This window comes from Sceloporus undulatus, chromosome 6, assembly GCF_019175285.1.
Source record: "Sceloporus undulatus isolate JIND9_A2432 ecotype Alabama chromosome 6, SceUnd_v1.1, whole genome shotgun sequence".
NCBI classification, from domain to species: domain Eukaryota; kingdom Metazoa; phylum Chordata; class Lepidosauria; order Squamata; family Phrynosomatidae; genus Sceloporus; species Sceloporus undulatus.
The window spans coordinates 157,547,392-157,565,104 of NC_056527.1; the positions used below are offsets into that span (position 1 = coordinate 157,547,392).

A 17,713-nucleotide genomic window follows, 5' to 3' on the forward strand; every position below is an offset into this window, starting at 1 on the left:
CAGCCTACATAAAAACACAAAGTTAAAGTCACACATCACAAATATCTAAAATAATGAATTACAGATACAGGTATCTCCAAAATGTAGTAGAAGTGTTTACAGAGCGCTGTAGAATTTGCACAGCACTTTACATATCTATCTATCTATCTATCTATCTATCTATTATTGCTATTGTCATTTATTTATAGTGTAGAATTTCCACAGCTATCTATCTATCTATCTATCTATCTTATTATTATTATTATTAACGTTTATTTATAAAGTGTTGCAGAAATTGCACAGTGCTTTATATCTATCTATCTATAACTATGGATCTATTATTTATTATTACTATTACTATTATTAACATTTATTCATAGAGAGCTGCAGAGTTTGCACACAGCACTCTTATCTATCTGTCTTATCTCTTCAGTGGTTCTGAACTTTTGGCCCTCTAGGCCTTTTTTGAGACTTCAACTCCCAGAGTTCCTGAATAGTAGAGCCTACCGACTGGGGCTTCTGGGAATTGAAGTCCAAAATTATCTGTAGGGGCAAAGTTTGAGAGCCACTGATTGGCTCTAATCTCTATCAATCATCCCCTCAGAGCAGAGTTATTATTATTATTATTATTAACCTTTATTTATGAAGCGCTGTAAATTTACACAGCGCTGTACATGCAATCCTTTTAGTTAGACGGTTCCCTGCCCTCAGGCTTACAATCTAAAAAGACATAACACAGAAGGAGAAGGGAGTGGTGACGGGAAAGGGTAAGAGGTCCAGCAGTTCCTCTCAACCTCCGAGGCCTGGACCAAGGCAGATGGACTGAAGGGAGGGCTTGGCTTCAAAATGGAAGGTTAATCATTATCCAGGGAAAATACATACTCACAAGTAGGATAATGCATATACAGTACATAGCAACCCTCCCTCCTTTCGGCCTCCGCCTTGCAGTTCCTCTTCCCGCCGGAGGTGGGCGCTGCAGGGCCTCTCTGCCTGGCGCGGCCGGGAAAGGGGCGGGGCTTGGCGTGCGCGTCGCCGCGTGCGTGCGTGCGTGGGGTGCGTGGCGTGCGCCGCCGCCGCCGCCGCGAGGTTCTTAGTCAGCGCCGCGCCCGGCCGGCCAGCAGTAGTGCCAGCAGCGCCATCCTTGTGGTCGGAACGAGCGCCATGCCGGGGGCGCTGCGGGAGGAGACGTCGCGGCTGCTGGCCGACTACCTGCAGCACCGCCTGGGCGCCACGCCGCTGCCTCCGCCTCCGAGCCGCGCGGCGGAGACCCTGCGGCGGGTGGGCGCCGAGCTGGAGAGCCGGGAGCGGGCCTTCTTCCGCAGCGCAGCCCTGCCGGAGCCCGGCCAGGCGGCAGCCTTGGTCTCGCGGGTGGCGGCCCAGATGGAGGCCGAGGGCGGGCTGAACTGGGGCCGCGTGGTCGCCCTGGTCGCCTTCGCCGGGAGCCTGGCCGCCGCCTTGGCCGAAGAGAGGGGTGCCCCCGGCCGGGAGGAGAGCGAGGAAGTGGCCGAGGCACTGGCCGCCTACTTGGCCGGAGAGAAGAGGGCCTGGATGGAGGAGCACGGAGGATGGGTAAGGACTCAGCAGCGCCTCCCTCCCTCCCTCCCTCCGGGGGCCGAGAGGCCGGGGAGCAGCGCCTTCGGACTCCTCTGCCTCTCTGCTCCGGGATTCTGGGAATGGGCTCCGGAATATTCCCCATTGATTCCCTGTAGACAGATATTCCCCACTGATTCTCCATAGACAAGTATTCCCCATTGATTTCCTATAGACAGATATTCCCCACTGATTCTCTATGGGCAGATATTCCCAATGATAAGGTTCAAGGCCTCTTTCAACCTTCCCTTTCTCCTTGCTCTGGAATTCTGGGAATGGGCGTTTGTGGTAGCACTGGAGCGCAGCAGGAATATTTGCCCATAGGAAATCATTGGGAATATTTGTATGTAGAGAATCATTGGGGAAGGCTTGCCGCTGGGGAGCCATTGGGGAATACCTGCTGCCCATAAGAAGGGAACATAATGAATTGGGAAATAACTGCCCATAGGGAATCATTCATACTGGTCAGTGACTGGAATAAAAATTTGTTGTTGTTGCCCATAAAGAATCATTGGGGAATACTTGCCCAGTGACTCCCCAGTCATACCCCAGTGATTCTCAATGGCAGGTACACTTTCTCTAGAGGCAAGTAGTGTCATTTGTAGTAGTATGTCTTGTCTGCAAAGGTCTTTCCATCCCACCTTCCATGTCTGAGGTTGCTTTCCTTGTTTTGATTTATTACGTTATTTTGGCAATAAGAGTTTTGGAGGTTGGGGGAAAGTGCTGCCTGCTCCCAAGGGGGACATCCATCTTTCCTGCATGCCTCCACTGCACCAACCCAAAGGGGGAAGACCATCAAAGGAGGACCATCCATCCTTTCTGCATGCCCCCCCAGCCCAAATGAGGACCATCAAAGGTGTCCAACCTAAAGAGGACTATCTTTTTTCATGCCACCATTCAACCCAAAGGAAGACCATCCTTCCTGTTTTCCCCACTTCCTACATGCCCCCCCCCACATACAAAAGGAGGGCCAGAGGCTGGATGGCCGTCTGTCGGGGATGGTTTGATTGAAAGTTCCTGCATGGCAGGGGGTTGGACTGGATGGCCCTTGGGGTCTCTCCCAGCTCTAGGATTTTGTGATTCTATGACCATTGAACTCAAAGGAAGACTTTTCTTCATGCGTCCCCCATCTTTCCTGCATGTCCCCTTCCACCAACACAAAAGAAGACTATTGAAGGAGGTCCAACCCAAAGGAGGACCATCCATTCTTTCTGCATCCCTCCCTCCATCCCAAAGGAGGACCATCAAGGGGCCCAACTCAAAGAGGACCATCCTTCCTTCATGCCCCTCCCACCAGCCTTCCTACATGCCCTCCTTCCTGCATGCCCCTTCCAACTCATAGGCGAAGCATCTTTCCTCATCCAACCCAAAAGAGGACTATCCTTATTGCATCCCCCCACCAATTCAAAGGAGGACAATCCTTTGTGCATACCCCCTACCAATCTAAAGAAGGACCATCCTTCCTGGGTGCCCCCATCTTTCCTGCATGCCCTGCAGGAAAGACAATTGAAGGAGGTCCAACTGAAAGGTGGACCATCCACCCTTTCTGCACCCCCCCCCTAACCTAAAGGAGTTAAAGAGGGTCCAACCCAAAGAGGCATGCCCCCCCCTTCCTGCATGCCCATTCCAATTCATAGGCAAGCCATCTTTCTATCTCCCACCCATAGAGGACCATCCTTCCTGTATGGCTCCCCATCAACCCAGAGGAGGACCATTGAAGGAGATCCAACTCAAAGGAAGACCATTCTTCCTTCATACCCCCCCACCCAAGGAGAACCATCCTTCTTGCATCTCCCCACCAACCCAAAGGAGGACCATCCTTCCTGCATCCCGCCACCCCATAGGTTCTCCATTGCAGTTGCCTCCCCCAATGCCACTTTTGCCAAGCCTGCATCCCCTTTCTTCTGTTCCTTTTGGGTCTGGCTGCTGAGGCTGGGAATGACCTTGACACAAGGGGAGGGGGAGATAGCATCCCTGATCCGCCTGCCTTCTGGTTCCTGGGCTCAGTGTCTGTTTCTCCCCCTCCCCTTGCTTTACAATAAGGTTTCCTCCAAGGCTGGGGGCCTTGGAGATCTTGCCTTTGCTGGCCAGCCCCCCCCCCCCTTCGTACCGCAAGGGAAGACTGACAAAGGGGAGGGAAGAGAGCGAGTTGCATTAGGGAAGCAGGGATAATTTTTTTGGCCATATAAGGGAAGCAAACGCTGTGACAAAGCATGAGAAGTTGCCTTGGAAAAGAGCTTGGGTTGGAGTCGGTGCCCCCCTTCTTTCCTTCCTTCTCTCTCTCTTGCTCCCCCTCCTGCCATTTCTCTCCATATGGTGGGCTTGGGCCTTGCCAGTTGCCCCTCCTTGGGGCATCTGTCTTGCTCAATACCATGGCCTAGTTCTGGGCTTGGGCAGATTGTGCCAGGAAGGATGGGGGGAGTTGGGTTAATATGTCCAACAAGGCCATAGTTCACTAGGTTGAGACATTCTGCCCTTGGAATGATTGTGCAAACACACATCCACATCTGACCTTAAGAATATCAGCTGGGTGTATATTACACTAACATCCAAAAATCCACAAAATATTTATGGGCCAACCAGAATGCACAAAATGCATGTTGCAAGCTTTCGAAGCTCCAGTGGCTTTTTCATCAAGCAAAGATACTACAAATCATACAGGGGAAGAAAAACTTATGATTGTTTGGAAGCTCCACTGGCTTCATCAGGCAGAGATGTTAAAACGCATACAGGAGGGGGGGAAATTGTGACCATTTGGAAGCGCCACTGGTTTCTTCATCATATGCAGGCTTATGACTAACATCATCTTATTTATTTCTCCTGTATGATTTTTAACACCTCTGTTGATGAAGAAGCTAGTGGAGCTTAGAAAGCTTGCAACATGTCTTTTGTTAATTTTGGTTTGCCCAAGAAAGATGTCACTGTTTTGTGGATTTTGGATGTTACTGTATTTTGCTATATGGCCAGCACAACTACCCCAGATATGTTTTCTGTGTGTTTATTGAAATCCTTGTAAGGAGCTAGGAGAGGACTGGCATGAAGGAGATCTGGGACTTTCTGAGCCTTCAGGGTCCATTTGGCAATCTGCTGTAATAAATAAACTTGCTTTTTAAAAAAATTAAAATGCAGATGATTCAGAGAAAGGTAACCTGAGTCTGTATAGAGCTGTGGAACCCTGCAGGGTCAGAATTTTCCCTTTGGCTAGCAGAGATCATTAGATGTCTATACTCTTTGCAAACTGGCTGTGGAAACTCCAACATTAGCCCAGTACTATGCATTTTTGCATAAGGTAATGCCCTCTCTACTGATGGACTTCCACATTATCAAGCTGCAGAGTGGATTAACTCCCCTCCATGCTGCATCATGTTGTGTTCCTGCTCTGAACAATTTGTCTGAATTAATAATGCAGCCTGCACTGTCCCCCCCCCCCCCAAATTTGGGAAAGGCCTGATGCTGGGCAGCTGTCTCATTCAGACAGATGTGACTTGGTGAACCAATTGTGGTGATCTCACCTGCCTGCACTGCAGATGCAAATGTACATTGCTGGCTTGGAATAGACATCAGATGCATAATCTGTTTTGCATCTCTTCTTGCTGGATGGCCTTGTTCATGAGAGCAGTCATTCTTTGAAAAAAAGGAGACGTGATAGGAACCCTAGGATCAACTATGAATTCTAGCATGGAAACAGGTGCAGTGCAGCTGTCCTGGGGTATGCTGTTCTCAGTTAGAGAGGAAGGGAAGGTTTAGTGTTAATTCAGATAATCCAGCCATAATGTAGCGTAGAAACTAAGTAGATATAAGACAAAATTCTTTGACGGACTCAGAAATGCATGTCCTGGATCAATTGATGGATAGCTGTACAATTGTAGCCATTTCCAACCTGGTATCCTCAAGGTATTTTGGGCTACAACTCTCCTAATTATTGGCCATGCTGTGTTGAGTTGATAGGAGCTGAAGTTTAAAGTTTGTGGAGGATACCAGGTTGCAGAAAGCTGGTCTTGTGCATCACAAGTAAAGAAGTGCCATTCTCTTGCCCACGTCATTCATGCTTGTATTTAATGACTGCAGGTGTGATGTGGCATTGTGACTTAACCAGAAAGATCTTCTGTCTGGCCCAGAGCAGAGATCAGCATGTAGAGAGCCTTTGGCGCTCTAGATGTTTTGGACTTCACTTACCAACATCCTCAGTCAGCATGACCAATAATGAGGGATTGTGGAAATTGTAGTGCCAAATATTTGGTAGGCCAAAGGTTTTATAACTATAGGATTTCAGGATACCTAGAAAGAGAGAGAAGACAGTGGTGACATTAGATATCAGATGTCTAAACAGCTCTTTGCTTTCATCTTGTCCATTTCATCATAGAACTCCCTTATCATTGGGGGATAAATTCCCAGAGTTAGTGCAGATAATAGCAAACAGATTACTTGCGGAGGAAGTTGACCATAGATTTCTGCTGGAGGACCTAGAGATTTCTAGAGACTACCTCTCTAGACATTTCAAGGTCCCCAGTGCAACTCTGGTCAGCATCTGCCAGAAACTTACCATAGAATTGCACTGGAGGACCTAGCAAATGTCTAAAGAGAATTTTTTTCCAGATGTGGTTAAGTGAAACCACGGGTACTGGTCCCACAGATATGGGGTTGTATTGTAGTTGGAAAGTTCATTCTGAAACCCTTGGAAGAGTGGGATGAAAAGAATAACAGATATCCTAGGTAACTAGGACTTTTGTGTTCTTAAAGGACTTGATAATTGAAAAACCATAATCCAATAGTTGTGAGTTTTCTTGAGACTTGAACATTTCAGGGTTTCAAGGATGCTGATTATATCTTGTTGCTTTATTTCCCCCCTCAAACTATGACCAGTGAAAGAACAGTTAGGTTGTTTTTCTGTTATTCAGAACTTGGACCATTTTTTTGGCTCTTGGGGTCAGATAGAGGAAATTCAGAATCAGAGGTAGTTATGATATGTGAGTGAGAGAATGAGAGTTGTGTGTTAGCATCAGGATATACAGTGAGCCCTTGGTATCCGCGGGGATCCATTCTGGATCCCCCCCCCCCCCGGCACGAATGCCAAAATCCACATGTGCTCAAGTCCCATTTACTTCAATGGTAGTGTGGCTATGCAACTGCACCACCACAGTGGCAATTTGAAGGAGCTTCCTCATCCTTCTCTCACCCCTGTTGCCTCTTTCTCTTCCCTCCTCCATCTCTTCCCTATTGCTCTTCCTCCTCCTCCCACCTCACGTTGCATTGTGCTTTCTTCCTCCTTCTGCCTCTCCTCCCTCTTCCTTCTCTTCTTCCTTCCACCTCATGCTTCGCCTTCTTCCTCCTCTTCCTTGCGTTGTGCCCTGCTCCTCCTGCAGCGCCACCGCCTTCTCCTCTTCCCCCCCCCCCACAAGCTTGCCATCCGCAGATGCTCAAATGTGCAGATGGCAAGTCTGCGTATAAGGAGGGCCCACTGTTTATGTATTTAATTAGTCTGTGATGTTATGTTCAATTTCTTTTTAATATAGCCTTAATTTTGGATTACCTGTATATACTGGGGCCTCCAAGAATGCTACATGTCTGTGGTGGCAGCAGTCAATGCAGAGAAGCGGTGTCCAGTAGAGAGATAAGATGAATGAAGTCTCACATCAGGAACACGAGAGCATCTGAAAGTTCTCCACAGTTGGTGGCCACAGAAGTCCATAGCTAGATGGCAGAGGCTAGATGGTGGGATAGAAGACCCTCACTTTTGGCGGCAGTGATTGGGATAAGTGGAAAACCTCACTGTTGGTGTCAGGAATGGGATAGGTAGAAGCCGTCATAGCCAGCATCTTGAATTTGGCCTGGAAGCAAACAGGAAATGAGTGGTGGTCGGAAGTAAATGATGCAAGTCCTGAATCATTCTTTATCCACAATAATCCATGGACATTAGCTACATTCTGGACCAGCTGAAGTTGCAGAGACAGTCAAGAGCCAACCTAGATATAGCACATTAAAGTAAGTTCATCATCATACTGTAACTAGAAAAAGTTACTTTTTTGGACTAGCCTTATGGCAGGGAGATTCTGGGAATTGTAGTCCAAAGAAGTAACATTTCCCAGTTTTGGTGCTGTTTGGTACACACTTGGAACCAACAGTGTGGGTGTTTGCTGATTCTGAAAACATTAAGGCAAAGTAAAGCAAGCGCATTTTGTATGTTGGGAGGTTTTATATTTCAGATCAGAACTGGAATCTTAAGCAGCTACCATGGAATAAGTCTTGCTAAATACAATGGGACTTGCTTCCACGTAGACATAGGGTTGCACTGTTAGTGAAAGGAAGCATTACTCCAGAGCAATGATGTTTGTACAAAGCACTTTGTCATTATTGTTAAATATAGAGTGTTTTGTGTGTACTGTAAATAACATGAGCCACAAAAAAAAACCAACTTAGAATGAATGTTGAGAAGAATTGGTGCAGGGCTACGGGAATTACATGTGAAGCAAGAGTGACTATAAGAAACAAATCTTGGCTTCATGGATCTCACTTTTAGATAAATTTTTCAGCTCCACTTTAGGAATAAGCTTGTTCCACTACCTAGTAGATACTCAATTCTAGAGGTCCTCGACTGGAGTTCCCATACTCCCGAGTCTCCTCTCCAGGATTTAAAGCAGTGTTGTTGTCCATTGTTCTTCCAGATGTTTTGTATTTCACTTCCCAGAATTCCTCACTATTGACCATGAATTTGACCTTTGAAACATCTTGAGCACCAAAGGTTGAGAGCCAGTGGCTTGCAGCAGACATGGGGAAAATGTGTGGGTTTCCAGATGTGGTTGGACCAAAGTTCCCGCCAGCTCTAGCAGTCAGCATACTCAGTGGTGAGGGAGGATGGGATCCATAGTACAACGTCTGATGGACCGTACGTTTTGCTTCTTCTTCGTGGTCTCTGCGAATCATACACTGCCTGCGCAGTGAAACCCATTTGTATGTATTCGCAGATGACCACTCGAAGAAATACTGTTACAGGTAGGCAACCTGTCCATCCATGACTTACAGGGTATCTTCCCTCTAAGGAACTACAGGGACTTGGTGAGGTTAACAGCTTTTACTAGACCTTGGGATGGTGGAGTGCACCCAACAGTAGGTTGTACCCAACGCTCACTTCCAGTGGGATATGTCTGTGGAGGTTGTCCATGCCACCTGCTAGGCTCCTTTTCCAGGAAAAAGAAGTTCTCATGCACTTCTATTAAGTCCTACTGAGACCATGGTATGACTTTTATGTAGATGAGCACTTAAGGTAATTTTTAGTGCCTTCCTCTCTGAGCTTGAAAATGTTTTCTGGCATTTCCCAAGAAAACCTCATAAGTTCACCTAACTCAGAAACAACTTGAAGGCATACAATTGCAACAAATTCCTAAAACCCCTTAACCAGTACAGGCAGTAGCCCTGCAGATTGGTGCATTTTAGGGTTGTAGCCCAAAAATGTAGTGTTTCCTAATTTTGCCTTTTCATTGACATATGTCCCTTAATTTTTCTACTGCGGTATACAGAAGCTGCCAAATGTTGAATGCTATAAATGGAGTTCATAATTCAGAGTATGATGAAGACATGAACAACTGGCAGTTGTGATGTATGGCTTCCCCCTGTAGAGAGCCAATGATGTGGTGGAGCAGGATCGCCTTGCTTTAATGTCATCACAACTGGGCTAAACCTATGAGTATTCAAGTGGCAGGTGGAAGCTCCTTTGGATGTCAGTTTCACCCCAAAGTGACATTCCACTGTGTCAAGTGAGGCTGATCAAAGTACAAGGTTGGGCCACGTGCAACTCCTAGTAGAGTATAAGCTGCTCTGTGAATACTTTAATAGCATAGTTTGCTATTACTGGGTCTTTTGCAGGCTTTTTGTATTGATCTACTGGGTTGGGGCGGGGAGAGTGAGCACTCTGCCAACAAAAGCCTTTGTTTTGTCTTGGATATAATCAGACCTAGAGATAAATATTTTACATTCTTAAGTGTTTGGAATCTTTCCAATCCTCATTTATAACCCGAGACGTTCTGCCTTCTGGATAGAAGCTTGCTGCAAACAAATTTAGGAATCCCAGTATTGTGGATAGCTCTGAGCAATAAGCATCCTTTTTTAATGCTAAGAATAATGGAAAGAAGCAAGATACTTCTATTGCTGATTCTGGAGGTCAGCAGTAATAAAATAATGGCTTTTCTTGATTTTTTTTTCCCAGATGCAAGCAAAGGCATTAGCAAAAGGCTACAGAGATTTCCCTGTGCTTATGTTAACTGTAAGAGGTTCTCCCCCTCCCTTGGGTAGAGTTTCTTGCTGCTCTGAAAAATCTGGTGCTAGCCATTGTTGAGTGGGTGCGGGTTTAAATCTCGGCCAGGAATGTGAATAATCAACTTCAAAGCAACTATTTCCCACAGCACTAAGGGTAAAGAATACATAGAAACCTGCATTCAGTTCTCAGTTTTCAAACAGACCATTGGAGGGAAAGTAAGTCTATTCAAAAGTGCCTCTTTGCTGGATGAGAACTCTAGCCCTGGTTCTTTCCCCCCACTTCAGTTCTCCCTCCCAGCATCTTTGTAACCATATTCTGCAGTCAGTGCACTCACACAATGAAAGCATAAGAGATTTTATTGGACAAAAGCTTATTTTCTAACCCGTGAAAGGTGTAATGAGATACCCCTTCCCAGCTTGCTGTGCTTTGAAGCTGGTGGGGCAGCCTATATACAGATGATCTTTAAAGGGCCACTGGCATCAGTGTGAGTCATGTGTCTGGAAATCGTTTTCAGACACATGTACTTGGGCTTGAAATACTCTCGTGGCTCTTCCACATGATGGGGTGTGTCTGATACTGTGCCTCTAAGGAAGTAAAGGTTGTGGGAACTATTTCTTGAATCCTAAGCATCCTGGTATGTTGTAGTTTTGTAGCTTTGAGAGCTAGTAAGGCAGCTTTTCTCAAGCTTTGAAATAATTCTCAAGTCTCAGGGAAACCTTGCATAAAATTATAGGCCTATACCTGAAAGATTTTTTTAAAAAGGTCATGTTTTTTGCAGTCCTCCTAGAGACCTCTCCAGGAACCCTGGGGTTTCTGGGAACCCTGGTTGAGAAACACTGCAGTGGAGCGGAGGAAGTTTAAGAATACAGTCAACCTTCCGTATCCACAGATTTTTTAATCCATGGATTCAATCACCCACATCTTGCCAATATTCCAAAACAATATAAATTCCAAAAAGCTTCTTTGATTTTGTCATTTTATTAGGGACACCATTTTACTATCCCATTGGGATTTCAGCATAGATGGATTTTGGTTTCAATGGGGTGTGTGTGTGTGTGTGTGTCCTGGAATTAGACCCCAGCAGAAACCAAGGGCCCACTGTAAAGGAAGAGCAATGGTGGATCAAGTTACAGACACGTTTAGTCCAACATTCTGTTTGCAGAGTGGTTCCTGCCAATAGGACATGGGTACAACTGTACCCTCCATCTCACACTCCAGCAGTTGATGATTTCCATTTTGATGCCCAAATATAGATCTCTGTGTTTTGTGTTTTAATATGCTTGGGGGAGGGGGGGGGGCTCGTGAGGTAGCCTTACCTGCTTTATTATTTTCTCTCTGTTTTGCTGTGCATGCATGCACTGTGAAGGATTCTAGAGGCAGTTGCTGTTTACCGTGCCTGTTTTAAACTGGCACACACAGATACAGTGGGATAATCTATAGTAGAATCCTATTCTTTCCAGGTGAAACTTTATTTCGCTGTTTAGTGGAGACCTGATGCTACAACCTGACAGCAAAAGACAGTACAGTCAGACTTCTGTATCTGCAGGGGATCCATTCTAGACCCCTCCTGTGGATAACAAAATCTGTAAATTCTCAAGTCCCAATTTTCTTAATGGCAGCACAGCATGCACTGCCACTAACAAAAATGGGGGCTTGCCATTAAATCCATGGGTGGCAAGTCTACCAATATGGAAGGCAGACTGTATTTCTCCAGCCCTCTTTCACCCTCTTCCCAATGCAGGTGCTGCTTAAAAACTACTAGCTAGACAGAGGATGAGGAAGAGGGGGGCTGGATGGATATAAAAAGGCTTTGTTAACTGAGGTATACCTGCATGTCCTATTACCTTTTCTGATTGTCCCACCGTTCAGCTTCAGTGGATGACTGCTCCATTTAACCACTTTGTAATCTATCTCACAGGGTTGATGTACCACTGAAGTGCGGAGGAAGGATTGAACCTACTGGATATAAATAGTAAAGCAAAGCAAAAAACAAAAACAACAAAAGCTGTAGCATTGCCTCCCAGTTGCCAGTAACCCTGGCACTGATCCAGAAGATTGCAGGTGAATGGGCTTAGCGTTAATGGCTGTAGAAAGGGATAAAAGGAAAAGGAAAAAAGCTTTGTTTGCACACCTCTTTGCAATGCTGGCTTGAAATTTTACTAGATTACAGCCCTTTTATTTTAGTAGTTTGGAGACTTAAAAGTGAAGTCCCCATGTCATAATGATAACCCCACCATTTTGCTAACTGCCGAATGGATCCTGCCCCTCTTCAAGTTCTTGCTAAACTTGAAGGCTAAAAGTGAAAAACAAAATACTTGCAAATATAAAACTATTGACCAGGTAGTGTTTTGTTTTTCAACAAATTGAAGCCACCCTGCTTGTAGGAGCAAGAGGCAGGTGGAGTTTCTAATCTGTTGGGAATCAATCTGCTGCCACTCTTAATTTCTTTTGCAATCTGTGCTTCTTGGTTTTTTTTTTTTAAATTATAAAGCTTTTTATTGTACTGCTATTGATCAATCTCAAGTAGTTCTTAACAGGATTTCAATATCTGTATGGCAGTAAAATGGGCAGGCAGTATCTATAGTTCATTCAGAATCTCCCATTTTTATTATTTATACATATTTGGCTTTGCAATAACTAGTCTGCTTTCAGCAGAGCCACTTTTAAAGGTGACTGGCCCAATTCTTGATCCCTTTATGGAAGAAAGAAGGGTTGAATCTGTCTCCTCCAACAGGCCCACCTAAATGCTAATGACCCCACAGCAGCTGCAGGCAAAAGTGTAAACTGACATTCAGCTTAAAATGCACCTATTGTTTGCCCAAATGGAAGTGTAAAGAACAAAGTTCCGGAAGAAATTAAGAGCATAACTCATTTACATAGACAGCTGCCAAATAGGAGTTCAAACATGGCCATCTGGCATCATATTACTGTCATTCTTGATTATTCAGAAGAAAGATCTGGCAACGCAGCTGCTGGGGGGCCCTTTCTAGCATGGGTCAGCTCTGAATTGGGTGACCACAGCCAATAAAAGAACCATGTGTCACAAAAATGGTGTTCAGAGACAAATGGATAACAGGCTTTTGTTCCCAGGGCTGCATCCACACTGCAGGAATAATCTGGTTTGACACCATTTCAAGTGCCATCGCTCCATGCTATAGAATAAACTACCATGCCCAGAAAACCATAGCATGGAGCCATGGCACTTAAAGTGATGTTAAACAAGATTATTCCTGCAGTGTGGATGCAGCCCATGTGGAACTTGTGCCACAGCATTCTAACTTTTCTGGAGCTGATAAGGCAGCTGTTGAATACACCCTGGTAATATCCACACCTTATTTCCTAGGGGGAATTAAAAAAAAAATCTAGCTCATGCTTGTTCCTGTTTGGTTTATACATGTTGGTAGTTGTCTCCTAGTTTCACTCTATTTTGAACTGTAAGTCAATATCAGAGTGACTGTATGTATAAACCGCCACTTCTCTTGACTTCAGTGGACAGTTTGATGCGAAACCCTACCTTGGTTCATTAGTTGCTGGGCTGAAATCATTTACTCAGCAGTTTTTAGTATGCAAAGGGATCGTATACCACCTTTGAGTTTAACTGGAAGAAAAAAAGTTGGTAGCTTGAGCTTTCGTAGACTTGGGCCTGCTTGCTTCCCCATGCTTGTGAGGAAGTAGGCTCAAGTCTTCAAAAGCTCATGCTGCCAACTATGAAAGCTCATGCTACTCAAGTCTATGAGAATGAGAGCTCATGCTAACTGAAAGGTGCTACAAGATCCCTCTGAATACTTATTTTCCAGACAGACAGGGCTAAGTCTGAATTCTATCAACAGCTTTTAGTTCACCTTTTACCTTAGGGCTGATTTGTATTGCTAGATGACACATTGCTGCTTCAGTTGTGATATGCTTCCCCTTTGGTTTTCTGGGTGAGCCATGGAAGTGTCAGCATTCCTAATAACAGTGGAGAATTGCCTTAATAGATCTGTCTTTACCCCCCTCCCTCATCATTGGGAGGAACGGCTAGTTAACTGTTGTATATTACCTAGCACACAGGAAAAATAACTAGACTGAGTTAGCATTCAAAGATGGCTAATGAGACCATTACACCTCTTTAGAAAGCAACTGTCTATTTAAAATACGTTCAATCCTTGGGTGCTTCAATCTGTGGATAAAAGCTACGTGGATACAGAGTGGTGCCTGTATTTTGTAACCCTGGTCAGCTTAAATCACTATTTAGTCCCTGTCCGCATCCTATGTATGTCCCCTTCCCTTGTCTCCTCCCCCTCCTTTTATTTCTTCTTTATAAGCATACTTTTATTAATCCAGTTACAAAATAGTGAATGAGAAATAGGTTGGACTAAAGATCTTGCTTTCTCTTTTTCTAGGATGGTTTCTATCACTTCTTCAATAAACATGGCTCCGATCCAGCTGACCAGAACAGTACCATAAGCAATGCCATAATGGCGGCAGCGGCAGGATTTGGCCTGGCAGGTTTGGCCTTCCTCTTGGCTGTGCGATAAGACTGCACCCACGGACTTGGACCAAAGGGGCGGGCGGGCGGGCACTCTCTTCTGAAACTGCCAACATGCTAGTGAAGAGTCCATTCTATATTTCTATGATGGCTGAAAACAGAAGCATATTATATATACATATATATTTTTAACTAGAGTTGGATCAGAACCTTTTGACAAGCACATTACATCCGGGCAGTACAAATGGGGAAAAACAACAACTCGCAAAATGCCGCTTAATACGAATGCTCAGATTGGACATCTTCTGGATCTTGGTATGAGAGCTGTGACTGTCGCAGGTCATTCTGGGAAACTGCTGATTGCTGGATGTTAATGCTATATGTTAGTGGTGGGCTTGCCATGGAACCCAAGTGAAGATGTGTGTGGATTTCTTCTTAGTGTGTATGAGTGTATGTGGCGCAGTGGGGGGGGTGTCTAGAGGGGCAGGGGGGGAGTTGTTGCCTTGTGATATGTGAGCCAGTATTAACAAGAATGAAGAGCTTAACTCCACCTGTGCCCAAATGCAAATGAAGTCTTGTGGCCGCTCATTGATGTATAGCTGCAAGGTCCGTATTGCACAGAGCATTATAGCTTACATGTTTTTGTTATAATGACATTAGTAGAAATTACACTACAACTAGGGGTGAGGAGAATGTTGATACCAAAACAGTAGAGGCTGCAGAACCAGTTCTTTAACTGAAGTGACTTTTAACGGTTGAAAACCCTTTTGGAAAAGAAGAGAAGAATAAATTGGTATATTTGGAAGTCCATTGAAGGCTGGGATTTCTGTGGATTTCCTGTCAAATCCAGAAACTCCATATAACTTAATATATTTTTGAAGTATTTATCATTGTATAATACTGGGTAGCTGGTTAACATCTATTTTTGTTAAATTCCATTTTTTAAAAACAAAACAAAACAGGCTCTCAAACTGCTTTCTTGGCTGTATCTGTCTTAACCTAACAGTTCTAGTTTTGGTATCTGCTATATTGTGTATTGTAAAAATTAGTCTTCAGATGTGTTCAATGTCATTTCCTTTAGCTTGTACAATTTTAATATGTGAATAAACATAACTGAATATTTTTATTTTAAATTACCATGCATTTTTAGCTTGACTGGAACTTCCATGAATTTTTTTTAAAGAGGCTGAACCAATACCTGCTTTCCTTGACAACAATTTGCTTCTGAATAGCGCCTTTTGGGTGGTGCAATGTGTGTGTGTGTGTGTAGCTTTCCTGTAGTTCTTGATTTTTTTTTACTGTTTGCTATAGGTGGAGAAAGATGCTATCGCTATAACCTTAAATATTTTTCAAAGCACCAAGATTGCATGGAACCTGATAGTAGGCTCATAGAATCGTAGAGTTGAAAGAGACCACAAGGGCCATCCAGTCCAATCCCCTGCCATGCAGGAACTCTCATTGAAAGCATCCCCGACAGATGGCCATCCAGCCTCTTGATACATGACACATGTTTAAAACAGAAGTGGGGTGCTGTAGGAGAAAATACTGTAATGGCCCCCTAGAAGAACTGGGGAGCTATGCACACACACCCCACACTGCAGACAAAAATGCCCCCCAATGCCCTCTAGGAGCTGTGGGCACCATTTTGGCACATTTTTAAGCCCCCTTGGACCATTTCAGACCCAAGAGAATTCATTTTTGAAAACAGGAATTGACAGGAAATCACTTCTAGTTCATAGGTTCTTTTGTGGGTTTTTTGGGCTGTGTGGTCATGTTCTGGAAGAGTTTTTTATTCCTGATGTTTCACCAGCATCTGTGGCTGGCATCGTTAGGGTAAGGGTTAGAGTTAACATCAGGAATAAACTCTTCCAGAACGTGGCCACATAGCCTGAAAAACCCACAAAAACTATGGATGCTGGCCGTGAAAGCCTTCGACATCACACTTCTAGGTTTTTTAAAAAGACCTTTCCTGGGCCTAAAGTTGAAAGGTCTTTTGCAAGAGAGTGGAGGAGGCCAACTTAAGCTTCCCTGGGAGTGAATTCCATTGCCTGGGAGCAGCCCCCAAGAAGGCTCTTCTCCATGTCCTCACCCACAATTACTTTTGATGCTGGCCTTCCCCTAAAGGTATTAAAATTCAGGCAGACTGGTTGCACTCTCCTGAAATACTTTTTTCTTTTGGCAGAATGGGCATTGCCCAAGTCAGATAGAGATTTAGCAAGGGGATTTATACTGGCACTGCAACCCTCCAAAAGCTAGGCAGTGCTTACACAGGAATACAATTAACAAGGCACAGTGTTGGGGTGGGGGGACGGATCCTATGCTCCCCATATGTTTTGGACTACAGTTCCTGTCATTCTGGCCATCATGGTCAATTCTTGGGAGTATGAGAATTGTCATCAAAACATTTGGAGGACCTGCCTAGAGTATCAACTACTGTCAGGAGATGTAGTTTCTCCCTGTGCTCTTTCTCATTTTGCGTTGCAGCAGGTAGAAGGAAAGACTAGTTTATGGGATTAGGAGAAGATGTGAAGATGGCAGAGCCATGACATAACTGGCCAAGAAGTGGCAGATGACAACAAAGGAGTAGACCTGAATATTCTGTCACAGTCATTTAAAGACCGCACAAATGCTGAATTGTTGTTAATTGCTGTCAAGTTGGGTTTGAGTTGTGACAATTCTATGAATGAGAGACCTCCAAAACACTCTATTAGAAGCCTGCTCAGATCTTGCAGACTCAGGGCCATGGCTTCTTTGAGTAAGTCTCTCCACCTGGAATGCTGTCATCTTTTCCTGCTGCCTGCCACTCTGCTGAACATTATCATTATTTAACAGTCACAATATCTACAATTTACACAGTTTGTGCATCCTTATTTGGTAAGTGTTTTTTAATATTGTACTTCAGAATATTGGTTTGCCTGCATTTTATTGGAATCCTTACATTATCTCCTGATTACTGAGGAAGACCACTGGTTCCTGGTTTTGACCCTAAGGCAAGGCAAGGCAAGGCAGTGCAATGCAATGCAATGCAATGCAATCTTGCTCTTGGTTCAAATGATGTTGAGCTGCACCTCCCATCAGCCCTAGCTAACATAGCCAGTGGTGGGAATCTTGGGAACTACAGTTGGGTAGGAACTGGGAGGCCACAAGTTGCCCTTGTTGATGTGTGCCATCAAGTTGTTTCCAACTTACGGTGCCCTAAGGGAACCTATCATGGAGTTTTCTTGGCAAGTTTCTTCAGAGGCAGTTTGCCATTGCCATCCTGTGAGACTGAGAGATTGTGACTTGCCCAAAGTCACCCAGTGAATTTCCATGGCTGAGTGGGGATTTGAACCCTGGTCTCCAGAGTTCAGTCCACCACTCAAACCACTACACTATGCTGGCTCCCACAAGTTGCCCACCCCTCCTTTAAGGTCATATAATACATT

At 44.7% G+C, this 17,713-nt stretch overlaps 1 protein-coding gene across 1 annotated transcript; it reads left to right on the plus strand.

Moving 5' to 3' along the window:
* Positions 1-1,052: 1,052 nt before the first annotated feature.
* On the plus strand, positions 1,053-15,424 carry BCL2L10 (BCL2 like 10). Its single transcript, XM_042475049.1, has 2 exons — positions 1,053-1,548; positions 14,203-15,424. The coding sequence occupies exons 1-2, from the start codon at positions 1,141-1,143 to the stop codon at positions 14,335-14,337; spliced, it is 543 nt and encodes a 180-aa protein (XP_042330983.1). The 5' UTR covers positions 1,053-1,140; the 3' UTR covers positions 14,338-15,424.
* The last annotated feature ends 2,289 nt before the right edge of the window (positions 15,425-17,713 follow it).